The sequence below is a fragment of the Acomys minous genome, assembly GCF_964271855.1.
Source record: "Acomys minous genome assembly, chromosome: 1".
NCBI classification, from domain to species: domain Eukaryota; kingdom Metazoa; phylum Chordata; class Mammalia; order Rodentia; family Muridae; genus Acomys; species Acomys minous.
Window position 1 is genome coordinate 141,325,609 of NC_140483.1, and position 19,599 is coordinate 141,345,207.

General features: G+C 49.2%; 1 protein-coding gene across 1 annotated transcript in view; it reads left to right on the forward strand.

Annotated features, from left to right (window-relative positions):
• The first annotated feature begins 4,306 nt into the window (after nt 1-4,306).
• The window catches only part of LOC311598873 (stimulated by retinoic acid gene 6 protein-like), a 37,498-nt gene continuing 22,205 nt past the window's right edge, over nt 4,307-19,599 (forward strand). The window contains exons 1-3 of the mRNA XM_084784397.1: nt 4,307-4,502; nt 15,270-15,345; nt 18,409-18,509. Of these exons, the coding sequence (XP_084640523.1) occupies nt 4,483-4,502; nt 15,270-15,345; nt 18,409-18,509 (197 nt within the window). The 5' untranslated portion in view covers nt 4,307-4,482. The remainder of the gene's footprint in view (nt 4,503-15,269; nt 15,346-18,408; nt 18,510-19,599) is intronic.

Consider the following 19,599-nt stretch of genomic DNA (forward strand, 5'->3'; position numbering starts at 1 on the left):
CCTAGCTTTTAACCGCTGAGCCATCTCTCCAGCCCTTTCTGCTCTCATAGAGACACAATGGCTTCACTATGGAAAGCAAAGGCTATTCTTAATATTTTTCCTGCCATCGTTCTTTAGCATGGAAGTATCAAATTAGGACATATTTTTGGACTGTCTTGTATTAGAATGTTTGATTTTTAAAATTTGCTGTTTGAGTTGCTGACTTAAGTTTCATTAAAACAAGTAAACAACTAGGTCTGGCAGTGGTCTAGGCAGCCCAGGTTCCAGGTCAGGCCAGTCATGGTGGTATAAGGAGATCCCTCAGAAATAACAAAATAAAAAGTTCCAACAATATCTGAAAGGGCCTATATTTCTGCATTTTGTATCACCCATCATCTATGCAGAGGAATGTTCTTAGCACTGGTGATTATAAAATCAAAATATCAACGACTTAAATATAGATTGACTTTGAAAAATGTTGCAGCTGCTGTACAAAGACACTGCAGCACCAGGTACTCAGCCAAGGTCAACTCTGTATGTCAAAACCGAACACACACACATCGCCCCGTTGCTATGCAGATTTGCTTGAATCTTTAATAAGAGATAAAGCCATATGTATGCCGAAGAATTGCTTTAAAACAAATTTCTCTCTGAGTCATTATCAGTAAATGTTCGATTTGTGTATGTATCTTATTTACCTGTTTACTTGTGTAGAACTTTCTTTTGGGAAAAGGCATTGTGAGGAGAGAGTTGAAGCCAACTATAAATTCTTTCTCAAAGAGAGAAAAGTTGTCTTCAGTGAAGGGGTGTTTCCCAACCCCAGAAAGCACTTAATGTCACTCAGTGATAAAACCACACTAGGCCTCCCAGACAGATGAGTTCTTTGTTCCTGAATTTAATAATTAATCCATGTTTCTAGAGAAGGAATTGGGGTTTGTCATATGACAAGCTCCGGACTCTCAGGAAGCAAGTGCAGCCATTGGGACACACTGTTCCATTTCCTTCTGTGGTTTCACTTGCACTCTGAACCCCGATAAACATGGGGTCACAAAAAATGGGACCTGGTGTGGTGGTGCACGCTTTTAATCCCATCACTCGGGAGGCAGAGGCAGGTGGATCGCTGTGAGTTCGAGGCCAGCCTGGTCTACAAAGCGAGTCCAGGACAGTCAAGGCTAACAGAGAGAGACCCTGTCTCAATAAACAACAACAACAAAAGTAAAAAAAAAAAAGCAAAAAGCAAAAAAACAAACAACAACAACAAAAAAAACATGGGGTCATACCGGGCGTGGTGGCGCACGCCTTTAATCCCAGCACTCGGGAAGCAAAGGTAGGCGGATCGCTGTGAGTTCGAGGCCAGCCTGATCTACAAAGTGAGTCCAGGACAGCCAAGGCTACACAGAGAGACCCTGTCTCGAAAAACAAAAACAAAAACAACAACAACAAAAAAAAAACCAAAAAAAACCATGGGGTCAAAGACAGTGACTTCTCCACTGTTCTCCACTGGGTTCTGATGTCTTCCATCATTGCTCTCCTCGCTCTGCCCATGAGCAGCACCAACTGCTCCACAGAGATCTGTAGTCGACTGCCATGGGGCTCTTCTCTATACAGTGTTTTGACTTATTGTTGCTTGTTTTGATTTTTTAAAAATCAATAACCTGTATGTAGGGCACATGAGCCGTCCCACTGGGGGGAACTGGCCTGGAGCTAGTGTGAGGTTGAGACATGTGCAGACCCTGAAAATCTCAAGCTTGAGCCTGGCAAGAGTAAGGATTGCTCCCTCTCTGTTCTGGGCCTGCGTGCCCCAGTGCATGTACTCTTGTGACCTCCCCCTACTCCACCATCCTTGAGGTAGTCACATAGCCTGGTGACCGGGACATGTCCAGCTAGCACCTGGAACTCCTCTCCATGTAAATGAAGCATTCCCAGCACCTCAACCCCAGCCGACGATGTACACTCACCCGAAAACCCCTACCCACTCCCCAAGTTTGTATAGCTTTTGTTCCCACCAGCAAAGGGAGTTGTGTCACTGGAAGAGCTGTGTCACTGAAGGCGTGGTATCAGAGAAGGCTATCCTCTCTACCCTCAGCACTTACTGCTGAATGGAGATCCTGTTCTCTCTCTCTCTCTCTCTCTCTCTCTCTCTCTCTCTCTCTCTCTCTCTCTCTCTCTCTCACACACACACACACACACACACACACACACACAGCTAAGCTTCACTCTTTCGAGTCCAGCACCTCTACAAATCAGTGGCCGGATGCCCCGGAGGGAAGAAGCAGACCCTGAGCTCCAGAAAGACACATGGACAAACTGAGAGAGACCCTCCAGGTATCCCAAAGCAGGGAAAAGGAATCAACGTACACTGAAAAGAAGAAATAGTATTCAGGAAGACTCGCACAGGCTGGTATTCTGGAGAGAAACCAGCTGGGGGAGTGTCTTAGACACGTGTCAATTTCTAGGTTTGGATTCAGCATAGAATCTTCAGAGAAGATGAGAGGACGCCTGGGGGTGGTGGTGGAAAAAAAGAGGCCTCCAGGGGCCACATGGCACCCCCTCAGACATGGGGCCTTGTTACTATGCATGAAACTCCCCTGAACTTACTCACCTGGGAACAAATGCCTTGGCTTTTCTGTACTAGGTGGCTGCCTTTCCATCACACCCTGGCCCAGTGACAATTAACAACGACCTTTTCTTAAGGGTGTGAGAACCGTCAATGTCATCGGAAAGTGGAACACATCCATTTGCAGCCTAGCCGGAAGCCGAGCCGACCTGCAGTGGGTACCTCCAGAAGAGAGAGAGAGCTGGGTCCTCGCCTTTGAGCCTCTGGGCACACATATTGGAGAACTGCCATTCCTGGGGAGCAGGAGGTGCTTCCCGCACCTCTCTGTTTGCAGGCACCTGGGAGAGCTGAGCTGTGCTGGGCCCTCCTGTGTCTTTTCTTCATCTTTCTTCCAAGTCCATCTTGACAGCAAGCATCCGTGGACCCTCATCAGTGTCCCAAACACTGTCCTGATTCAGAGCAGGTCACATGTCTGACCCACTACGATCAATCAGGAACACTAGGACTTGGTCACCGGGATCTGTGGTGTGAGTGGATGCTCAGCTGGTTGGTGCTCACTGAACATCTTTGGTGTCTTAGCTCTTTTTTTTTTTTTTTTTTGTCTCAGGTGTCCGTAAGCCAGGGGCAGCTCATTTTCAGGTGGGGTGCAGGAGGCTGATGGCGGATGTAGTTACAAGGCTTCTTAACGGTGGAGCTGACTCCCAAGACTCCAGCACCCTCCATCCAGGCTTGCACACATTCAGAAGGCTCCTCACCTGTATGATGGGAGACAAATGCGGCCTAAGCTAAGAAGACGGCATGGCAGGAGCAGGTGGGGATGTCTCAGGCAGTGGTATAGAGATCAAGCCTGGAAGACCATTGTCTGGGGCATCAGTGACCACACCTGCTCCCCACCTCCCCACACCCACCCACCACAACTGATTGGACTGCCGGGTAAGCTCAGCTCGCCCGCCAAAGCACAGACTGCTAGCATTTAGGACATGACCGCCTTTAGCCTTTAAAGCAGTCATCAGGCTAACATGGCAGACTTGGGCTTTCAGCTGCTGACAAAGGCCTCTGAACTCTGGGACGTATTAGAGAGGGTCAGGTGAGCTGCTGTGACGAGTCAACCTTTATTTTTTGCCTGGGGCCCAGGCTGTGAGGGGACAGCAGGTAAGGGCTGATGTTCTTAGCATGGTGACTCAGGGACTCATGTTCCCCAGCTCTCGTGATTCCCCACCCGTGGGAAAGAGAAAGTGGTGGGCTTCAGCACACTGTACGGGGAGAGGGGACACCCAGCACTCCTGTACCCACCCCACAAAAATCCTTGTTGGGTGTTTGCTCCTCGGTGCCAGGGTGGCTGGAGTCTGGCTTGATGGGGAAGAGTTACCAAGTGGCCACCTTACTTTCTGCCCAGGGAACAGGAAACTCAAGCATGTGGCTAGCAATCCCCGCCATGTGGCTGGGGTCCATCTTGGACTTGTCTCCCCTCACTTCTCCAAGCAAGAGGCTGTCTGCTAATTTCCAAGATGAACCTTTAAGCCAGCAGTCCTGGTTTATGGCTTGGAGGCAGAGTCCTAATTTATTACCCATAATATATATACAGCCAAAGGCACAAAGCTGCCAGGGAAAGCCTCCACAGACAGCCAGGGGTGGGTGGTCCTGGGATCATAGCTGGGGCATCGAGGCAAAGGAGGAGACAACAGAAGAGAGACGCCCGCTCTTGTAGAGCGAGAAGCAGAGCAGCCGGAAGCCTTGTGAAACCAGGAAGAGGGCGGCTGCCTGATTTCACTCTGGGTAAATGTTTGACTGGATGTTTGCCTCTTCTCTGTGTTTTGAGTTTCCAGATTGAACTGCGGAGAACACGAGCTCATGGGAAGCCATCCTAAGCAAGGTCCTGAGAAACAGAGAAGCGTCCGGGACGCGAGCTTCCACCCGCACACTCACCCGCGCTCTTTTTCAGCAAGATGCTTGCTGCCAGCACAGGGTGAGCGGCAGAGGCTGGGCTGAGCTGGGTCATTCCAGACAGGCAGGTCCTTCTAGCTCTTTTGATGTTGATGATTCATGGAGATTGGGAGAAAAGACACAGATGGTCTGCAGACAGGCATACGTGAAAGGGAGAGCTGTGGTAGATTTCCTCCATGTCAGTCAGAGCCAGGGTGAGAAGTTACAGGCTCCTGATTGAATCCTGGCTCTGTGGTTTCTCACTACGGCTTTCCTCTCTGGTGCAAACTTCCCTATCCATCCTCGCCCTTTTCAGCTGACATTTTGTAACTGTCCACATTTGTAGAGTACACTCTGATGTCTTTCTTGATAAGTGTGTGACACACTGATCCAGCCTCAGACGTTTATCATTTCGTTGTCATAAGACACCTCATTCCCTGCTTTTTTGAAACAATGTAGCTGGTTGTTAACTCTAGTCAACTTTCTGGGCCACAAGACAGGCACCTATTCCTCAAAACTGTAACTTTGTTCCGGCAGCTCCCTTCCCCAGCCTCCTCTTTCCCCTCCCAGCCTGTACTTGTACGCGTCAGCCTTTTCTAGTCACCCTATATGAGTGAGGTCATGCAGTATTTGTCTTTCTGTCTCTGGCTCACTTCCTGTGCTGTCCTCTAGGTTTATCCATGGTGACAGGATTTTCTTCTTCATTTGAGGCTTAACAATAGTCCATCATATGAATGTACCATGGTTTCTTTGTGCCGTCATCGGCTGGTGGACCCACTGGTGGACTCCACGTCTTGGCTGTTGTGAATAACAAGCAAGGGTGCAGGCGTCTCTTTAACACACTAGTTTCATTTCCTTTGTCTAGCTCTTCCTTGGTGGGATTGTTGCATCAGAAGGCAGTTGTATTTTCAGTTTTTTTGGAGACCCTCCATGTCATCCCCACAGCGGTTGTGCTGTGTAATGGGCTCTCTTTTCCCCTGCCCTCAGCAGCATTTGCTTTCTGCCACCTTGTTTAGAATAGGCATTCTGACAGGCATGAGTGAGCCCACGAACTTGAGAGCATCCGAGGGGAGCTGGGAGGGAAAGGATGGGATGGAGGACTGGTGGATGTCAAGACTCACACTCTGACCTAGAAACAGGGGAGATCAGGAACAGAAAACAGGCCCACTGCCTTCTGGGGTTCCAGGGTCTGCTCAAAATGCTAAGGGATCCCAAAGAAGACAGGAGAGAAGGGAGCCACGGAGACAAAGAGGGCACGGTGAGTGTCACTGAGAAAAAGAGGACAGCTGGGCCGAGCAGGCTGGGCATCTCTGGAGGATGTGGGAAGGGAACGGAGTGCTGCAAAGGCCAGGAGAATCTGTCCCTCTCTCCCTGTGCGCTCTGTGGCCAGGAAAGAATGGGAGAGGCTGGGGTGACAGGGGCCTGATGCCATCAGATGTGGGTCCCTCTGGCCCACATGGAGGATGGATTGGAGATGGGGCAGAAGGCTACTATATGGTCTTAGTGAAGATCACGGTAGCCTGGGTTATGGACAGAGCTGAGTGGATTCCATGGGATTGGAGAAGGCAGCCGAAGTTGCCCTGGGTCTGTGACGTGGCCCAGTGAGCACGCGGAGTCACCTCTCCTGTGGGGAGGACTTCAAAGGCTGAGTTAGAGGGCTGTGCAGCTAGGGCAGGTTGGCCTGTGGCTGCATGGAACACTTGGAAAGCACTTCCCGGGAGGCAGGCAGCTGGAGGGTGGGCTGTGCTGAGGGCACTCAGTTTTCCTTGCGCCACCTGCTTCCTGCCCCCCTTGACCCTCTGTCCACAAGAGCATCCCTCAACCATAATCTCCTCCCTGGCTGTGACCTGCACACTTCGGTCCTTCTCACCGGGAGGCTAAGGTCTGAGCGTGTTGCTCAGGCTTTTCTTCAAGCACAGAACATGACATCATTTCCCCTCCAAGGACCCCGACCACAAAACTCTATCAGAATCTTCATGTCCAAGTGTTTCAATATGTTTCCCATTTGGACATTGTTAGAAGTGTTGAACTTACAGCTCTGCTTGCAGGGGTGCTTTGGGCTTTTCCTCAACTTCTCTGAAATACACTATAGGGCTGTGGAAGAGGCAAGCGGAAAAGGAGCTAGAAGTGCGCCTGCGCACCACACAACATTCAGCGGATGGTCCTCATTACTGTCACTCCCATTTGATAGAAGGGCGTGAAAGCAAGTGCTGCCATGTTGGGCAGTCGGTAGGGAGGGGCTGGAGAGGTGGCTCAGTGCCTAAGAACACGCTCCTCTCTTGCACAGGACCTAGTTTGTTTCCCAGCACCCATGTCTAGTGTCTCACAGCTATGTGTAACTCCAGTTTCAGGGGGTCTGAATTCTCTTATGGCCTCCTTTCACACCTACACACACACACACACACACACACACACACACACACACACGATAAAATAGCTATTTTTTTTTTAATAACTTTCTTCTTTCTCCCAGTTTCTTTCATCTGTATGGACGTTTTGCTGGCAAGTCTGCCTGTGCTCGGTGTGTATGTCCTGTGCCCATGGACGGCATATCAGATCCCCTGGAACTGGAGTTAAAACGGTTGTGAGCTTTCGTGTGGGTGCTGGGAATAGAACCCAGGTCCCCGCAAAGGGCAGCCAGGGCTCTTAGTCCATGACTTATCTCTCTGCCCCTTACAAAATAAATCTTTAAACAAAGAACGGTAGTGAGTAGAAATGGACTTCCCCCCCCCCCTTTTTTTTTCTTTATTTGCTCTTTTAGTTTTTCATGATGGCTGCTCCGGGCTTTTCAGACACATGACAATAGCAATGCATGCTCCCTAAGGAAAGGCAGCAACCAGGAGGGGGCCATACCTGGCCAGGAAATAAACTCAGAACAAGTAGAGAGGTGGAGGCCAAGAACAGAACAGAGGTCTGCACACAGAGAAGGGGCGGGAGAAAGCAGACCGGAAGTAGGATGCGGGGGCGGGAGCGGAGGGGGCAGGATGTGTAATCTTTCTCCTGATACTTAGGGATTGTTCCCCAGTAACCAGCGGGGAGCAGGACGTTTCTGAGCTCCAGGAGCCCCAGCAACCACAGCAGCAGGGCTGGGTGTCACAGGGTCATTCTCCTTGTGTGGCTCTTTGATAGAAGAGGCTGGCAGCTCAAGGGGGGGGGGCAGCTGGGACAACCCAACACATGTCTTCTGGGCCACGTTGCTGGACTGGTCATGGGGCCAGAGTCTGCAGCCACACTGGCTATTGGTTAACAAAGTGAGGTACTGCAATCCGCCATGGCAAGGGGCCCAGGGCAGGGAGCCCTGACGTTGTAGCCCTGTGACAGTGACTCGCTGAGTAGGGAGGGGAGGGGCCAGAAGGGCTCATCCTGGAAGGAAGGGCACCCAGAGAGGTCACCAGGTGCTCCGGGGTCTGAGGAAGCTGCTCAGCCTCTCAAGTCCCCTTCAGCTCTCCAGACACTAACTAGCTAGCTAGCTAGCTAACTTACTTACTTTTCTTTCCTTTCTTCTCTTCTTCTTCTTCCTCCTCCTCCTCCTCCTTCTCTTCTTCCCTCGGTTTCTCCTCAGTTTTTGAAGACACGGTCTCACTCTGTAACCCATTCTAGCCTCAAATGCAATATACAGCCTAGGTTGGTCTCAAACTCACAGCAGTTCCCTCTCTGCCCCTCAGTTTCCGGGAGCTTTGATTACAGGCGTGAAGGTGCCAAGCTGGAGAAACCCTGTTTATACTCAGAGCTGCCCGTGGCAGAGGAGGAACGGAGAAAGGGGAGCCCAGAGCTTGGAGGCGAATCTCAAGTCAGAGGCTAGCCTGGGCTACAGTGTGAAACTCTGTCTCAACCTGCACCCGCAACTAAAATTAAAATAAGCCTCATATGGGCTTGGATTCCAGAGACTGAGTGTTGGGATTCCGTGAGCAGGAACTGAGGAGGAGGAGGGGGGGGGGGAGGGGGAGATTTCACAACTGAGGGGTTCTTTCTTCCTTTCCCTCTCTCACTTTTTCCTCCCTCCCATCCTTTTCCCTCCTGTCTTCTCTCCTTGGCTGCTCAAGGGCACCCCCACACTTGGTAACTGTTGCTCGCCTCTCCTCTCCACTCCCTTTCCTCTCTCTTTCTTCTTTCCTTTCTTTTTCTTTTTAAAAATGTATTTATTTATTATGTATACAGTGTTTTGCCCTGCATGTATACCTGAATGCCACAAGAGGGCACCAGATCTCACAATAGGTGGTTGTGAGCCACCATGTGGTAACTGGGAATTGAACTCAGGACCTTTGGAAGAGCAGCCAGTGCTCTTAACCTCTGAGCCATCTCTCCAGCCCTTTCTAAGAAATGAAAATTCAGGTCATTTGCCTATTCTGAATTATAAGTATTTTTAAAATATTTTTTCCCTTTGTTCTTTTTGGTTTTCAGACCTTGCTGTTTGCACATTTCTCTCTGTATCTTGACTTTTTCAATATTTATTTATTTATTTATTTTATGTCTATGAGTGCTCTATCTGCATGTATTCCTACACTCCAGAAGAGGGCATCTGATCCCCGTATAGATGGTTGGGAACCACCATGTGGTTACTGGGAATTGAGCTCAGGACCCCTGGGAGAGTAGACAGTGCTCTTAACAGCTGAGCCATCTCTCCAGCCTTATCTTGACTCCCTTTCCCCCTCTGTCTGACTGTGTTGGAGTGCCGGGATCTTTCTTCCCATAACATTTCAGTGCTCTGCTCTCAGTCGGCTCACACTTCTCTGATTGCTGCTACCGAATTTTTAGTATTCTTACTCTGACCTCCACTCTTGCTCATTCACAGTCAATATTTACCTCCATCTTCCCAGTGTGAACACCCTCTTTTTTTTTAGGCCATGCCCAAGAGCGGGGAGTACAGCTGCCAGGGGCATGCTGGGAGATGTGCCATGACCGTCTCTTTACACAAAGAGATGCATAGCTGTTTGTGAGCTCCTTACAGATTACACCGATAAAACGGATCCGCACACATCATACACACGATCATAAATGCTCCCAGCTCCTTACTCCAGCTACACAGAGCCAGTTGGCTGTCTCAGAACACTGACACCGACTTTTTTTGATCCCCGTCTCCGGGCCAGCTTTGGACTGTAGCTGGTCAGTGAACCCAGTTTTGACGTGAGTGGTGGTGACTGCTTCTGGTCACATAAATGGGTCAGACAAATGGGGAAGAAGAAGAAACTGCTTCTTGTTGAGGCAGATAAGAGTTTTTGAATCTTGGAAGAAAAAGATTCAGAAGAAAACAAAAGGAATCATTTGTGGGTGGCTCACAAACTTTTGCTCTAACTATAGCAGGTTTGGGGCTGGAGAGATCGCTCAGCTGTTGAGGGCGCTGACTTATTTTGCAGAGGACCCAGGTTCAGGTCCCAGAACCAGCATGGAGGCTCATAATCTTCTGTATTTCTGGTTCCGGGGGACCTGATGGCCTCTTCAGGCCTAGGCATACATGCGGACAAAGCACCCATAGACATAAAATAAAAACAAACAATCTTTAAAAGAAATACAACAGATTAAAATCTGTAATATAGACATGGGTGGTTTTTTTTTGTCATATTTAGACTTTGCATAGAAGAGTCAGCCCAGCCCTGATCGGCAGTAATCACTGGTTCCCCTGGGATGCTGCCATGGCTGGAGGGCAGTATCCACACTACAGATGGGGGCATATTCTCCAGGACTGAGCCAGTCTTTATTACTTTGCCCTTACTGCCCCTTCTTTAATTTTTGTTTTTGTATTTAATTTTCTGCAGTAGTGTTTAACAAGGCCATGCAGTGTTCCTCACAGTGGCAGCTGACCCTGCCAAACAGACCCAAGCCAGTCTTGGTAATACCTGTGTCCACCTCAGCCTTCCAAGTCTAGACTTTGTGGGTTCATGGGAATCCCCATAAAGCACATTCCCTGGCACTGGGTATGTCCACAGAGTCCTGTGCACACACAATGCACATGCCTGGCCCCCTTCCCGTGACCTTCTTCTGTGCTGAACCAGGGACCATTCTTTGTGCTGCCCATGAGACTGGAAAACTTAACAGGACCTGAAATAGCTCTGAGCTGTGTGACTTCTTCTGATCCCCATCCCTCTCTGGATGGCAGCGTCTAGAAAGGAGGTTCTTCTGGAATCAATTACCATGCGGATCAAGCCGCCTGTGCCAGGCACCAGCTAGAGTCCAGATGAGCGAAGAAAAAGCCCCAGAAGGGGGCGCTGCTGTGCTTTGGTTGGGACAAGAAGGAACCTGTTAACAAGGCGCTGACACCCCTCCTGGCTCCGGTTCCTCATTTCAAAAAGAGGCTAATGCTACCTAACAGGCAAAAAAGTTAAATTATGAACTAGAAATAGAATGAAATGGTTGCTTAGGACTTGGTGGAGAGGGATGGGCAGGATAAGGGGGAGGGGGAGGGGGGAAGGGGGAAGGGAAGGAGAGACAGACAGACAGAGACAAGGACAGAGAGATATGCTAGTTCATATCTCCAGGTGCTTCTCTGAGCATCCTTGGCCTGTGCTTCTTGGAGTACTTCTGGAAGCACACTTACTGCATGGGGAAAGGCTCTTGTCGGATGAGCAAGCTGGAGCGCAGAGTCCTCATACTGTTTGCAGTGTGACTCCAGTAAACAAAGATGCGGTCTCCTCTCAGCCCTCAGCTCTGGCGGCTCCTTCCAGGGGCTCCCAGTAGAAAAGGTCAGGCGGCAGCATCTTACACTTCAGTGCTAGCGGAGAGCTAAGGATTTATTATTTTTATTTTGAGCTTGAAAACAAAAACAAAAACAAAAACAAAAAACCCCGAAACCCAGGTGTCATGTAACCCAGTTGCCCTGTATATCTGAGGCCAGCCTAGAATTTCTGGTCCTCCTGCAGGCGCACCCCAAACCAGATTATTTTTCAGCTGATACTCAAACACTGCGTAACAACCAGCGCAGGGCCACTATTCAGTTGTCTTCTCAAACACTGATCATTTCTTAGCACTGGGACAATCTCAATCCTCCCTTCTAGCTGTTTGGAAGCATCCAATCATTAAGGCTGAGTGTGACCACCCTCTGGGCTGTGGAACTCTACACCGTACCCCTCTCTGTAGCTGTACCTCCGTGTCTGTCTTCCTCTGCTCCCCATCCTTCCTGGATTCTGTGGGATCAGTTTTCTAAATGTATTTGCTGTCTGTGTCTGGCTTATTTCACTCAACCTGATAGCTATAGACTCATTCTTGCTATTTTATTTTATTTTTTTTGTAACTGAGTAAGATTTCATCGCATATACATACCACATTTCCTTTATCCATTTACCCACTAGTGGGCACCTCAGCTGATTCCCTATCTTGGCTACAGCAAATACTTCTACAGAGAACATGGAAGCAAACCCCTTTCCTTTCTGTTGGATGCACACACATCCAGGAATGCTGTAGCTGAGTGTGGTAGTTCCACGCTTAGTTATCAGCTTGTTTATTTTTAGACGAGGTCTCACTATGTACCCTTGCCTGGCTGAGAACTCACTATGTAGATCAGGCTAGCCTTTAACTCACAGAGAGCCACCTCCTGCCTCTGTCTCCTGAGTGCCAGGCTTAAAGGAGTATGCCACCATGCCCAGCTCTATGCCTAGCTTTCTGAGGACGTCTACACTGTTTTTCTCAGTGGCTATACTTTTTATTCCCGGCAACTCTCTAAGCATTACTTTCTCTCTGCATCCCCACCTTGCCTTTTGGGTGTTCAGGGAGGCACCACACTTATTAACACGCCTGTGTTAATACACACTAACTAACACACACTGATTAGCCCGCCCGCTTAATGTCTTCTTTTAAGAAATGAAAGCTCAGGAGGCTGGAGCGATGGCTCAGCAGTTAAAAGCACTCACTGCTCTTCCAGAGGATCCGGGTTCGGGTCCCAGCACTCACATGGTGACTTGAAACCATCTTTAGCTCTAGTTTCAGGGGACTCGACCCTTTCTTCTGTCCTCTGCTGACACCACGCAGGCACACAGAGCACTTACATATGGGCAGGCAAAACACTTATCTACATAGAACAAGATAAATCAATCATTTCCTAAAAAGGAATGAAAAACCAGATCACTTGCCAAATTTGAATTCTAAGTATTTTTTAAATACCTGATTCCCTCCACCAGCAGCTTATTTACCGGTTTTTAGATGCCGCTAGCTGTGTGCTTCTCTTTTTACGTTGACTTTGTTTCCATTCTCTTCCTGGCCATCGCTGAAGTGGTTGAATTTTTTCTCTCTTGTTACTTTTTACTGCAGTGGCTTATATTCTGCCGCTACATTATTACTATGCTGACCCAGAAGTTCGCTTTACTCTAAGTCACAAATGGGAGAGACAGGAGTCAGCACTCCCACGTGACTGGCAGAGCACAGCCACTCAGTTTTTAGTCCCCTCTGTCCTCCGTGTGGAAGTCATTTGGTGCTTGAGTTGATGCCGGCTCAGACATCCTAGTCTGTAACTTCTAGGGACAACCAACTTCTAGTCACCATCTGGCTATTGACCATGTTTGCCGGTTCTTCTGTTCCTGTTGCTTTTAAACCCTTCTCAGTAGGTTTGTTTTTATCACCAGAGAACTTTCTCTAATATTTTTTCAGACAGCTTATAATGGAAAATACTGTTCAGTTCTTGTGTTTAGACATATGCATCAACTACTTCATTAAATGGAATATTACAAACCGGGCGTGGTGGTGCACGCCTTTAATCCCAGCACTCAAGAGGCAGAGGCAGGTGGATCACTGTGAGTTCAAGGCCAGCCTGGTCTACAAAGTGAGTCCAGGACAGTCAAGGCTGCACAGAGAAAGCCTGTCTAAAAAAAAAAAGGAATGTTACATGTGAAAGCATTTGGTATTTATATATATTTAAAATAAATATTTACATATGCAAATCACTGGGGCTGAGAGATGGCAGTGTGTTTTGCTGATTCCTTGGCATTCTTCTTCTTCCTCTGATTTCCCTTGGAGAGCACACCCTCTAGCGTTCACTCCAGAGAGAACCTGTGCCCCCTCTACTTCCCCCAAGCGAGGGAGTAAATAGTCTTCACTGAGTCCTTGGCTCCCTTGGCAGGGTCCTGGGTTTTGAGTGCATGCTCATGTATGCTTGAGAGTTACATGGAGCATGTGCTGCCTGTGCCGTGAGCCTGGTTGTAACTGATGCTGTGTGATTTAAGGCTGGCTTTCAGTGGGGAGGAACTTCTGTGGCTGGCCGGTGAATCCCCAGGCTCCATGCGTTGTCAGGGCCGGAGATAGGATAACTGGGCTAAGCTGTTTCCAGACACACTTACATTTGTGTGTCTGTGTGTCAGTGTGTGTGCATGTGTGTGAATGGGTGTGCATGCGCACATGTCATCATGAGCGTATAGAGGTCAGAGGACGGCTTGCAGGAGTCCACTCTTCTTCTACAGCGTGGATCTTGGGTATTGAACTCAGGTTGTCAGGCGTGGTGGCCAGCCCCTCTGCCAGCTGAGTCACCTTGCTGGCCCTGCTCTTGCCTCTTGTGTGGGTGTGAAGCTTGCTCCATTCAGTCCACAGTCTATGGTGCTGGGGCTGCTGCACTTTTCTCTTTGACCTTATCTCTTTTTGCCTTTGAGTATGGCTTCTTCCCTCCCTGCCTCCCTGCCTCCCTCCCCTCTTTCCTACCATGTAGGCTTTTTTTTGTTTTTGTTTTTGTTTTTTGAGACAGGGTCTCTCTGTGTTAGCCTTGGCTGTCCTGGACTCACTTTGTAGACCAGGCTGGCCTCGAACTCACAGCGATCCGCCCGCCTCTGCCTCCCAAGTGCTGGGATTAAAGGCGTGTGCCACCACGCCCGGCTCATGTAGGCTTTTGTATGGGATGGAGAGACTGCTGCTCTTACTACCTTCTTAAAAGCCAAAGTATAACTACACATCTGTCTTACTTCTCACCACTTGAGCCCTAGGTATGTTCTGGATATTTTAGATGTGTCGTAAGATGTAAGCGCGGCAGCTAGGATCTTAAAGGCTAGGACTTCCAGAGGATGTGTCGAGCCTGAGGGTTGCTCCTCCCCTGAGACGTCTGAGGGAACAGGAGCCACTGGCTATGGGATGAAGCTGAAGAGATGGCTGGCTGGGAGTCCTGGAGTTAAGAATGGCAAGAGTAAAGATCGGAGAAGGTGCTAGAAGGCCTGTGGCAGTGCTGTGGACTCAGGGCAGCAGGGACAAGGTGTGATGGAGCCCAGAGGAGAGGGTGCCTTGTCTGAGAAAGCTGCCTCTCATTCTGACTTGGGGTTGCCCCAGCCTTGTCCTGCACGCCTCCGAGGGCACCCGCAGGGTGTAGTCTGATGGATTCCCTCCCGCTTCTCTCCTGCCCCAGCAGCTCGCTGGTAGTTCTGACCTTGGCTGTAAAATCTACGTTCACAGTCTGACTTCCTGGCATGTTTATGATGTTTCAGCTCCAGTCCCCTCACCTGCACAGGGCCCTGCCAGGGCTGTCTGGTGGGAAGGACTCTAGGTAATGGTTCTCACAGTCACTAGCTTTCCTTAAACTGTGAAAAAGTCAGGCATTTCTGTAGTGTTCCATAAAAAACAAACAAACGAAAAAATCCCCAAAAAACACCCCCAAGCCTCAATCTACCCACAACTGTCATCTAGACATGGATGGAGGTCTTTCTTAGTGCCAACTCCAGTGATGGTGGATAGATCATCAGAGCGATGAATGAGGGCAGCCCACTCAGGAAGACGGTGCGTGAGCAGCTGGGTCTTGGGAATGTATGTAAAGAAGCTCAGATGGTCCATACTCCTGAGAGAAACGCTCAGGCTGGAGTCAGTGCTGTCCCAGTGACTGATCATGTGAACCTGACTTGTGGCTGTTTTTCAGGACCAGGCAGCTAAATGTCACCTGTGACACCTCCGTGGACCAGGAGGTCTTCCTCCATTACTCCCTCGTCCCATCAGTAAGTAAAGGTCAGGGAGCACAGGGGAGGGGGTGTACAAAGTCAGGGTCATCGAGGGGAAGGGTCAGCGAGGGAGGGAGGGGGTTTGTGGTGCTCCACCATACAGCTCCTGGGCAGGCCTGCGTCATGCAGGGGAGAGAGCAGATGGTTTCCCTTCCAGAACCCCTACTCAGCTTCTTACAGGGTACATTCAAGCACACAGGCAAAAGAAAGCATTCAGGTCCAAGAGTCAGAGATATGAGGCTCTTGGCAGAGTGTAACTGAGTCTCTCTCTCTCTCTCTCTCTCTCTCTCTCTCTCTCTCTCTCTCTCTCTCTCTTTCTCTCCCTCCCTCCCTCTCTGTCTCTCTCTCCCCTCCTTCCCTCTCTTCCTTCCTTCCTTTTTGTAGATGTGTGTACAAGTATGTGAATATGTGTATGCATGCATACAGAGGTCAGAGGCAATCCTGGGTATTGTTCCTTGGGTTCATTTTTTTGGGAGGTTCATTTTTAGAAATTAATTCATCTACTTATGAATGTTTTGTCTGCATGTCTGTGCACCACATTGTAAGCAGTGTTTGCTACTTTGTGGGTTCTTATTTCTTCTACCTCTCTCCATCCCTTCTCTTCTACCCTTTCAACCCCCTAACACTAGATAAGAAAGAAAAAAAGGATAGAGAGGGAAGGCAAGAGATCCCTGAATAAAGTCAGGAATTGGAAAGGTGGTGATGTCATCATTAGACTACTTCCTGCATGAATTTCCTTGGGGCAAGTTTGATTTTCTCAGTCAGGATATCTAGTTTCTTCTTGTGTGCCAAGCCCCCTGAATGACAACAACCATTGATAACCCCCGCCCTGGGGCCCTAGCACTTATATACCCTCTGAAAAGTTCCCAGAATTCCAAGCATCACACAATGGCAGAAACTATCCACAGCTGGCAGTACCACACCTCTACTAGAGCACGAGGCAAATCATAGTCAGCTGCTGTGAAGCTGTCCCATATGCCCACACGTGGGATTAAAATGAAAACATATTCTTATAATATTTCTGTATGTGTTTAGGAAATCAAAATTCCAGAATCCTCACTACACCATGTGCATGTTTGGTGCCATTGGATGCCCTTGAACTGGGATTACAGGTGATTTTGAGGCACCACATGGGTAGTGGGATTGAACCTAGGTCCTCTGGAAGCATGTTCTTAGCTGAGCCATTTCTCTAGCTCTCACCTTGTTTTGTTTGTTTGTTTGTTTGTTTTGTTGTTGTTGTTTGTTTTGTTTTGTTTTGAGACAGAATCTCTCACTAGAACCTGAGGCTTGGAGGTTAAACTAGGTGCTGGACACCCAGCACCAGGAATCAACCTATTTCTACCTCCCCAGCTCTGGGATTATAGATGTACACACCGCATCAGTTTGCCTGTTTGTTTTAATGTGGATGCTGGGAATTGAACTCAGGCCCTCGTGCTTGGGCAGTAAGTGATTTTCTAAGTAGGGTCCCAGGAAGGACTTCTATAGAGAAGTAAAGACAGAACTAAGGTTATCGTGGAAGATGTAGTGAAGAACATTCCAGACGTAGGGAGAAAACGTGCAAAGGCCCTGTGGAGGGTGGAGGAATGCAAAGTGGAGAAACTGAAAGCTAGAGAGGAGAACTGAGAGGTGGGAGAGTCTAGGAGGTGGGTGGGGCCGGCCAGGAAAGAGTTCCATGAGAGGATCTGGGCAGGCAGAGTGGAGGACCACTCCTGGGCTTGCACAGCTGAAGGAACAGTGGTAGCTGCCACCTATGAGTTCAGAAAAATGAGGAGAACCATGCCTGGTGGTGAGGCCTGTGAACCCAGCAACGTGGGAAGCTTAGGGGTGAAAGCTTAGGACAGTCTAGGCCTCAGTGGGAGCATAAGACTCCCCCAAACAGCTTACTGAGACACAAGACCCTATCTTAAAGTAAAAAAGCAAAAAGAGGGCTGGGTGTGTAGTTCAGTGGTAAAGCTCTTGCCCTGCATGTGCAAGACCCTAGCGTCAGTCCCCAGGATGGGGAGGAGGTGAGAAAGGGGGGTCCAGGTTTGGGATGGACGGAGAAACAGGGAGACAGGAGCTTGGTGAGTTTCATGTAAAACCTGCTGAATTGGAGAAGTTTTCAACAGAAATGCCAGATCTGGAGCTCCTGGGCGAGCAGGGTTGGGGCTAGAGGTACAAGTGTGTGAGTCTTCTAAGTCATAGAGATGGCTCAGAGGTTAAGAGCACTGGCTGCTCCTACAAAGGTCCTAAGTTCAATTCCCAGCAACAACATGGTGGCTCACAACCATATATAATGAGATCTGGTGCCCTCTTCTGGCGTGCAGGCATACATGCAGGCAGAATCCAAAGAATAAGTCTTTTTAAAAAAAGTTTTCACTGGGAAAGACAGCAGGGACAAGAAAAGCAGGGCTTGGGCAGAGCCACAAGGAACTCTATCCAGAAACCTGGAAAGGAATGGCCTAGCCAGGGGCTTGGAGAAGAACGGGGAAAGCGAGAATACACAGTAGCCAAAGCCCAGGGAAGAGGGTCTAAGAAGAAGCTGCAGTCAGTGCTGGAGAAGTGTCCGCAATCAGGGGGGAGTCGGCATTGCTTAAGTGGTAGGTGCGATGGCAGTTGGTGACTTCAGTCACGGCTCTTTCAATGTAACCACAGGGTCTGAGGGCCAGTAGAGGTAAGGAAATAGAGAGAGCACATGTAGACAGTTTTCAAGACATTTCTGATGAAAGTAGGATAAAGAATCCCCACATCTGGTGCTTAAGAACATCACCAAATCCACAGACACCAAGGGACACCTGACAGGCATGGCTGCCTTTCTACAGGCTGGAACCAAGGTGCAGGGAGGATGCGTCTCCCTCCCAGCCAGTGTGTGAAGGAAGCTGGACTCAAAACCTCTATCTATGCAGGGCCACATGGGGGAAGGCTCAGTGCAGAACCTTCTGGGACCTCTGCAGTACATGGCATCCCCAGTGTCACAGATGCTTAAAGCTCTCTGCTTGCCCACACGTTCTCTTTCTGTGAGGCCACTGAGGCCACCCTGAGGGAGACTGGGTCCCCTGATGCACTGTTCTCTCCTTACAGCTCTTCATCATTTTGATCTTGTCTTACCTCCAAAGACGAGATCATCATAGACACAGGGATGACACCTCCCACCTCCTCGGGAACCATTTTGGAATCATCATGTGAGTCAGTGTCCTTTTCTGAAGCTTGGGGTACTCTGTGGTTGGGCCTAACACAAAGTACAAGGCTAGGCAGCTCGAAGGACCCAATATCCCCCACCACCACCACCACTCCACTGTGCCCATCTTACCCTCCAATCCCCTCCCTAAATAATGCTGAGAGGCTGGAACCTTCCAAGCCAGCATCAGCAGCCAGGGCAGCCCAGGTAGGCGGCAGAAACTGCTCAAGGAGACCTAGACCTCTATGGAAAGGGGTCTCCGTGAAAGTTACCCTCTGGTTGCTATGATAAGCTCTGAGACAGAGGCAACTTAAGGGAGTAGGGGCTTATTTTGGCTCATAGTTCGGGGAAGCATGGTCCGTCGTGGTGAAGAAAGTGTAGAGACTGGAGCCGCTTGGTTTGTGGCAGCAGCAGTATGTGGCAGGGCTCCTCACAGATCAGGGAGCAGAGGATAGACAGCACTACTCTTTCTGCACTACTTCTGCCATCCAGAACCCTCTCTGAAGGGCCATAGCCTTCCAAAACCACACCATTGTCAGGGACCAAGTCTTCAAACACATGGGACAGTGAAAAACATTTTTACATCCAAACCATAACGCCTTCCCACTCGGGACTGTGGCCACCTGAGGAAACAAGAAAGCTTCCCAGGGACCAAAAGCAGCCACCCTTCTGGTTAGCATGGCATCATGAAGCGTGTATGAGATCCTGCCCAGTTTCCATAACCTTCCTAGTTATGCCATTCTGCATCTTGGCACCCCTTAGCACATTTTTCTTGAGTTTTAATTTTTCTGTCTCATGACTCCATCACCACCATCAGCATCATCTTCGTCATCATCAGCACCATCACTACCATGCAGGCATCATTTATTGCACTGCTACTGTCCCAGGTCCTGGGCTATTTTCTTTGCTTACATTAGTTCCATCAGCTCTTCATGAAGCATAGTGGAGGTTATTACACAGACAAGAAAACTCGGGCTCAGAAAAGCTAAGTGACTTGCCTAAGAGCACACAGTTAAAGTGACACAAGCTTCTGCTGAGGCTGGCTTGATATTCTCTCGGGTCCTCCTGTGTCACAATCTCATCAAATCCAGTGA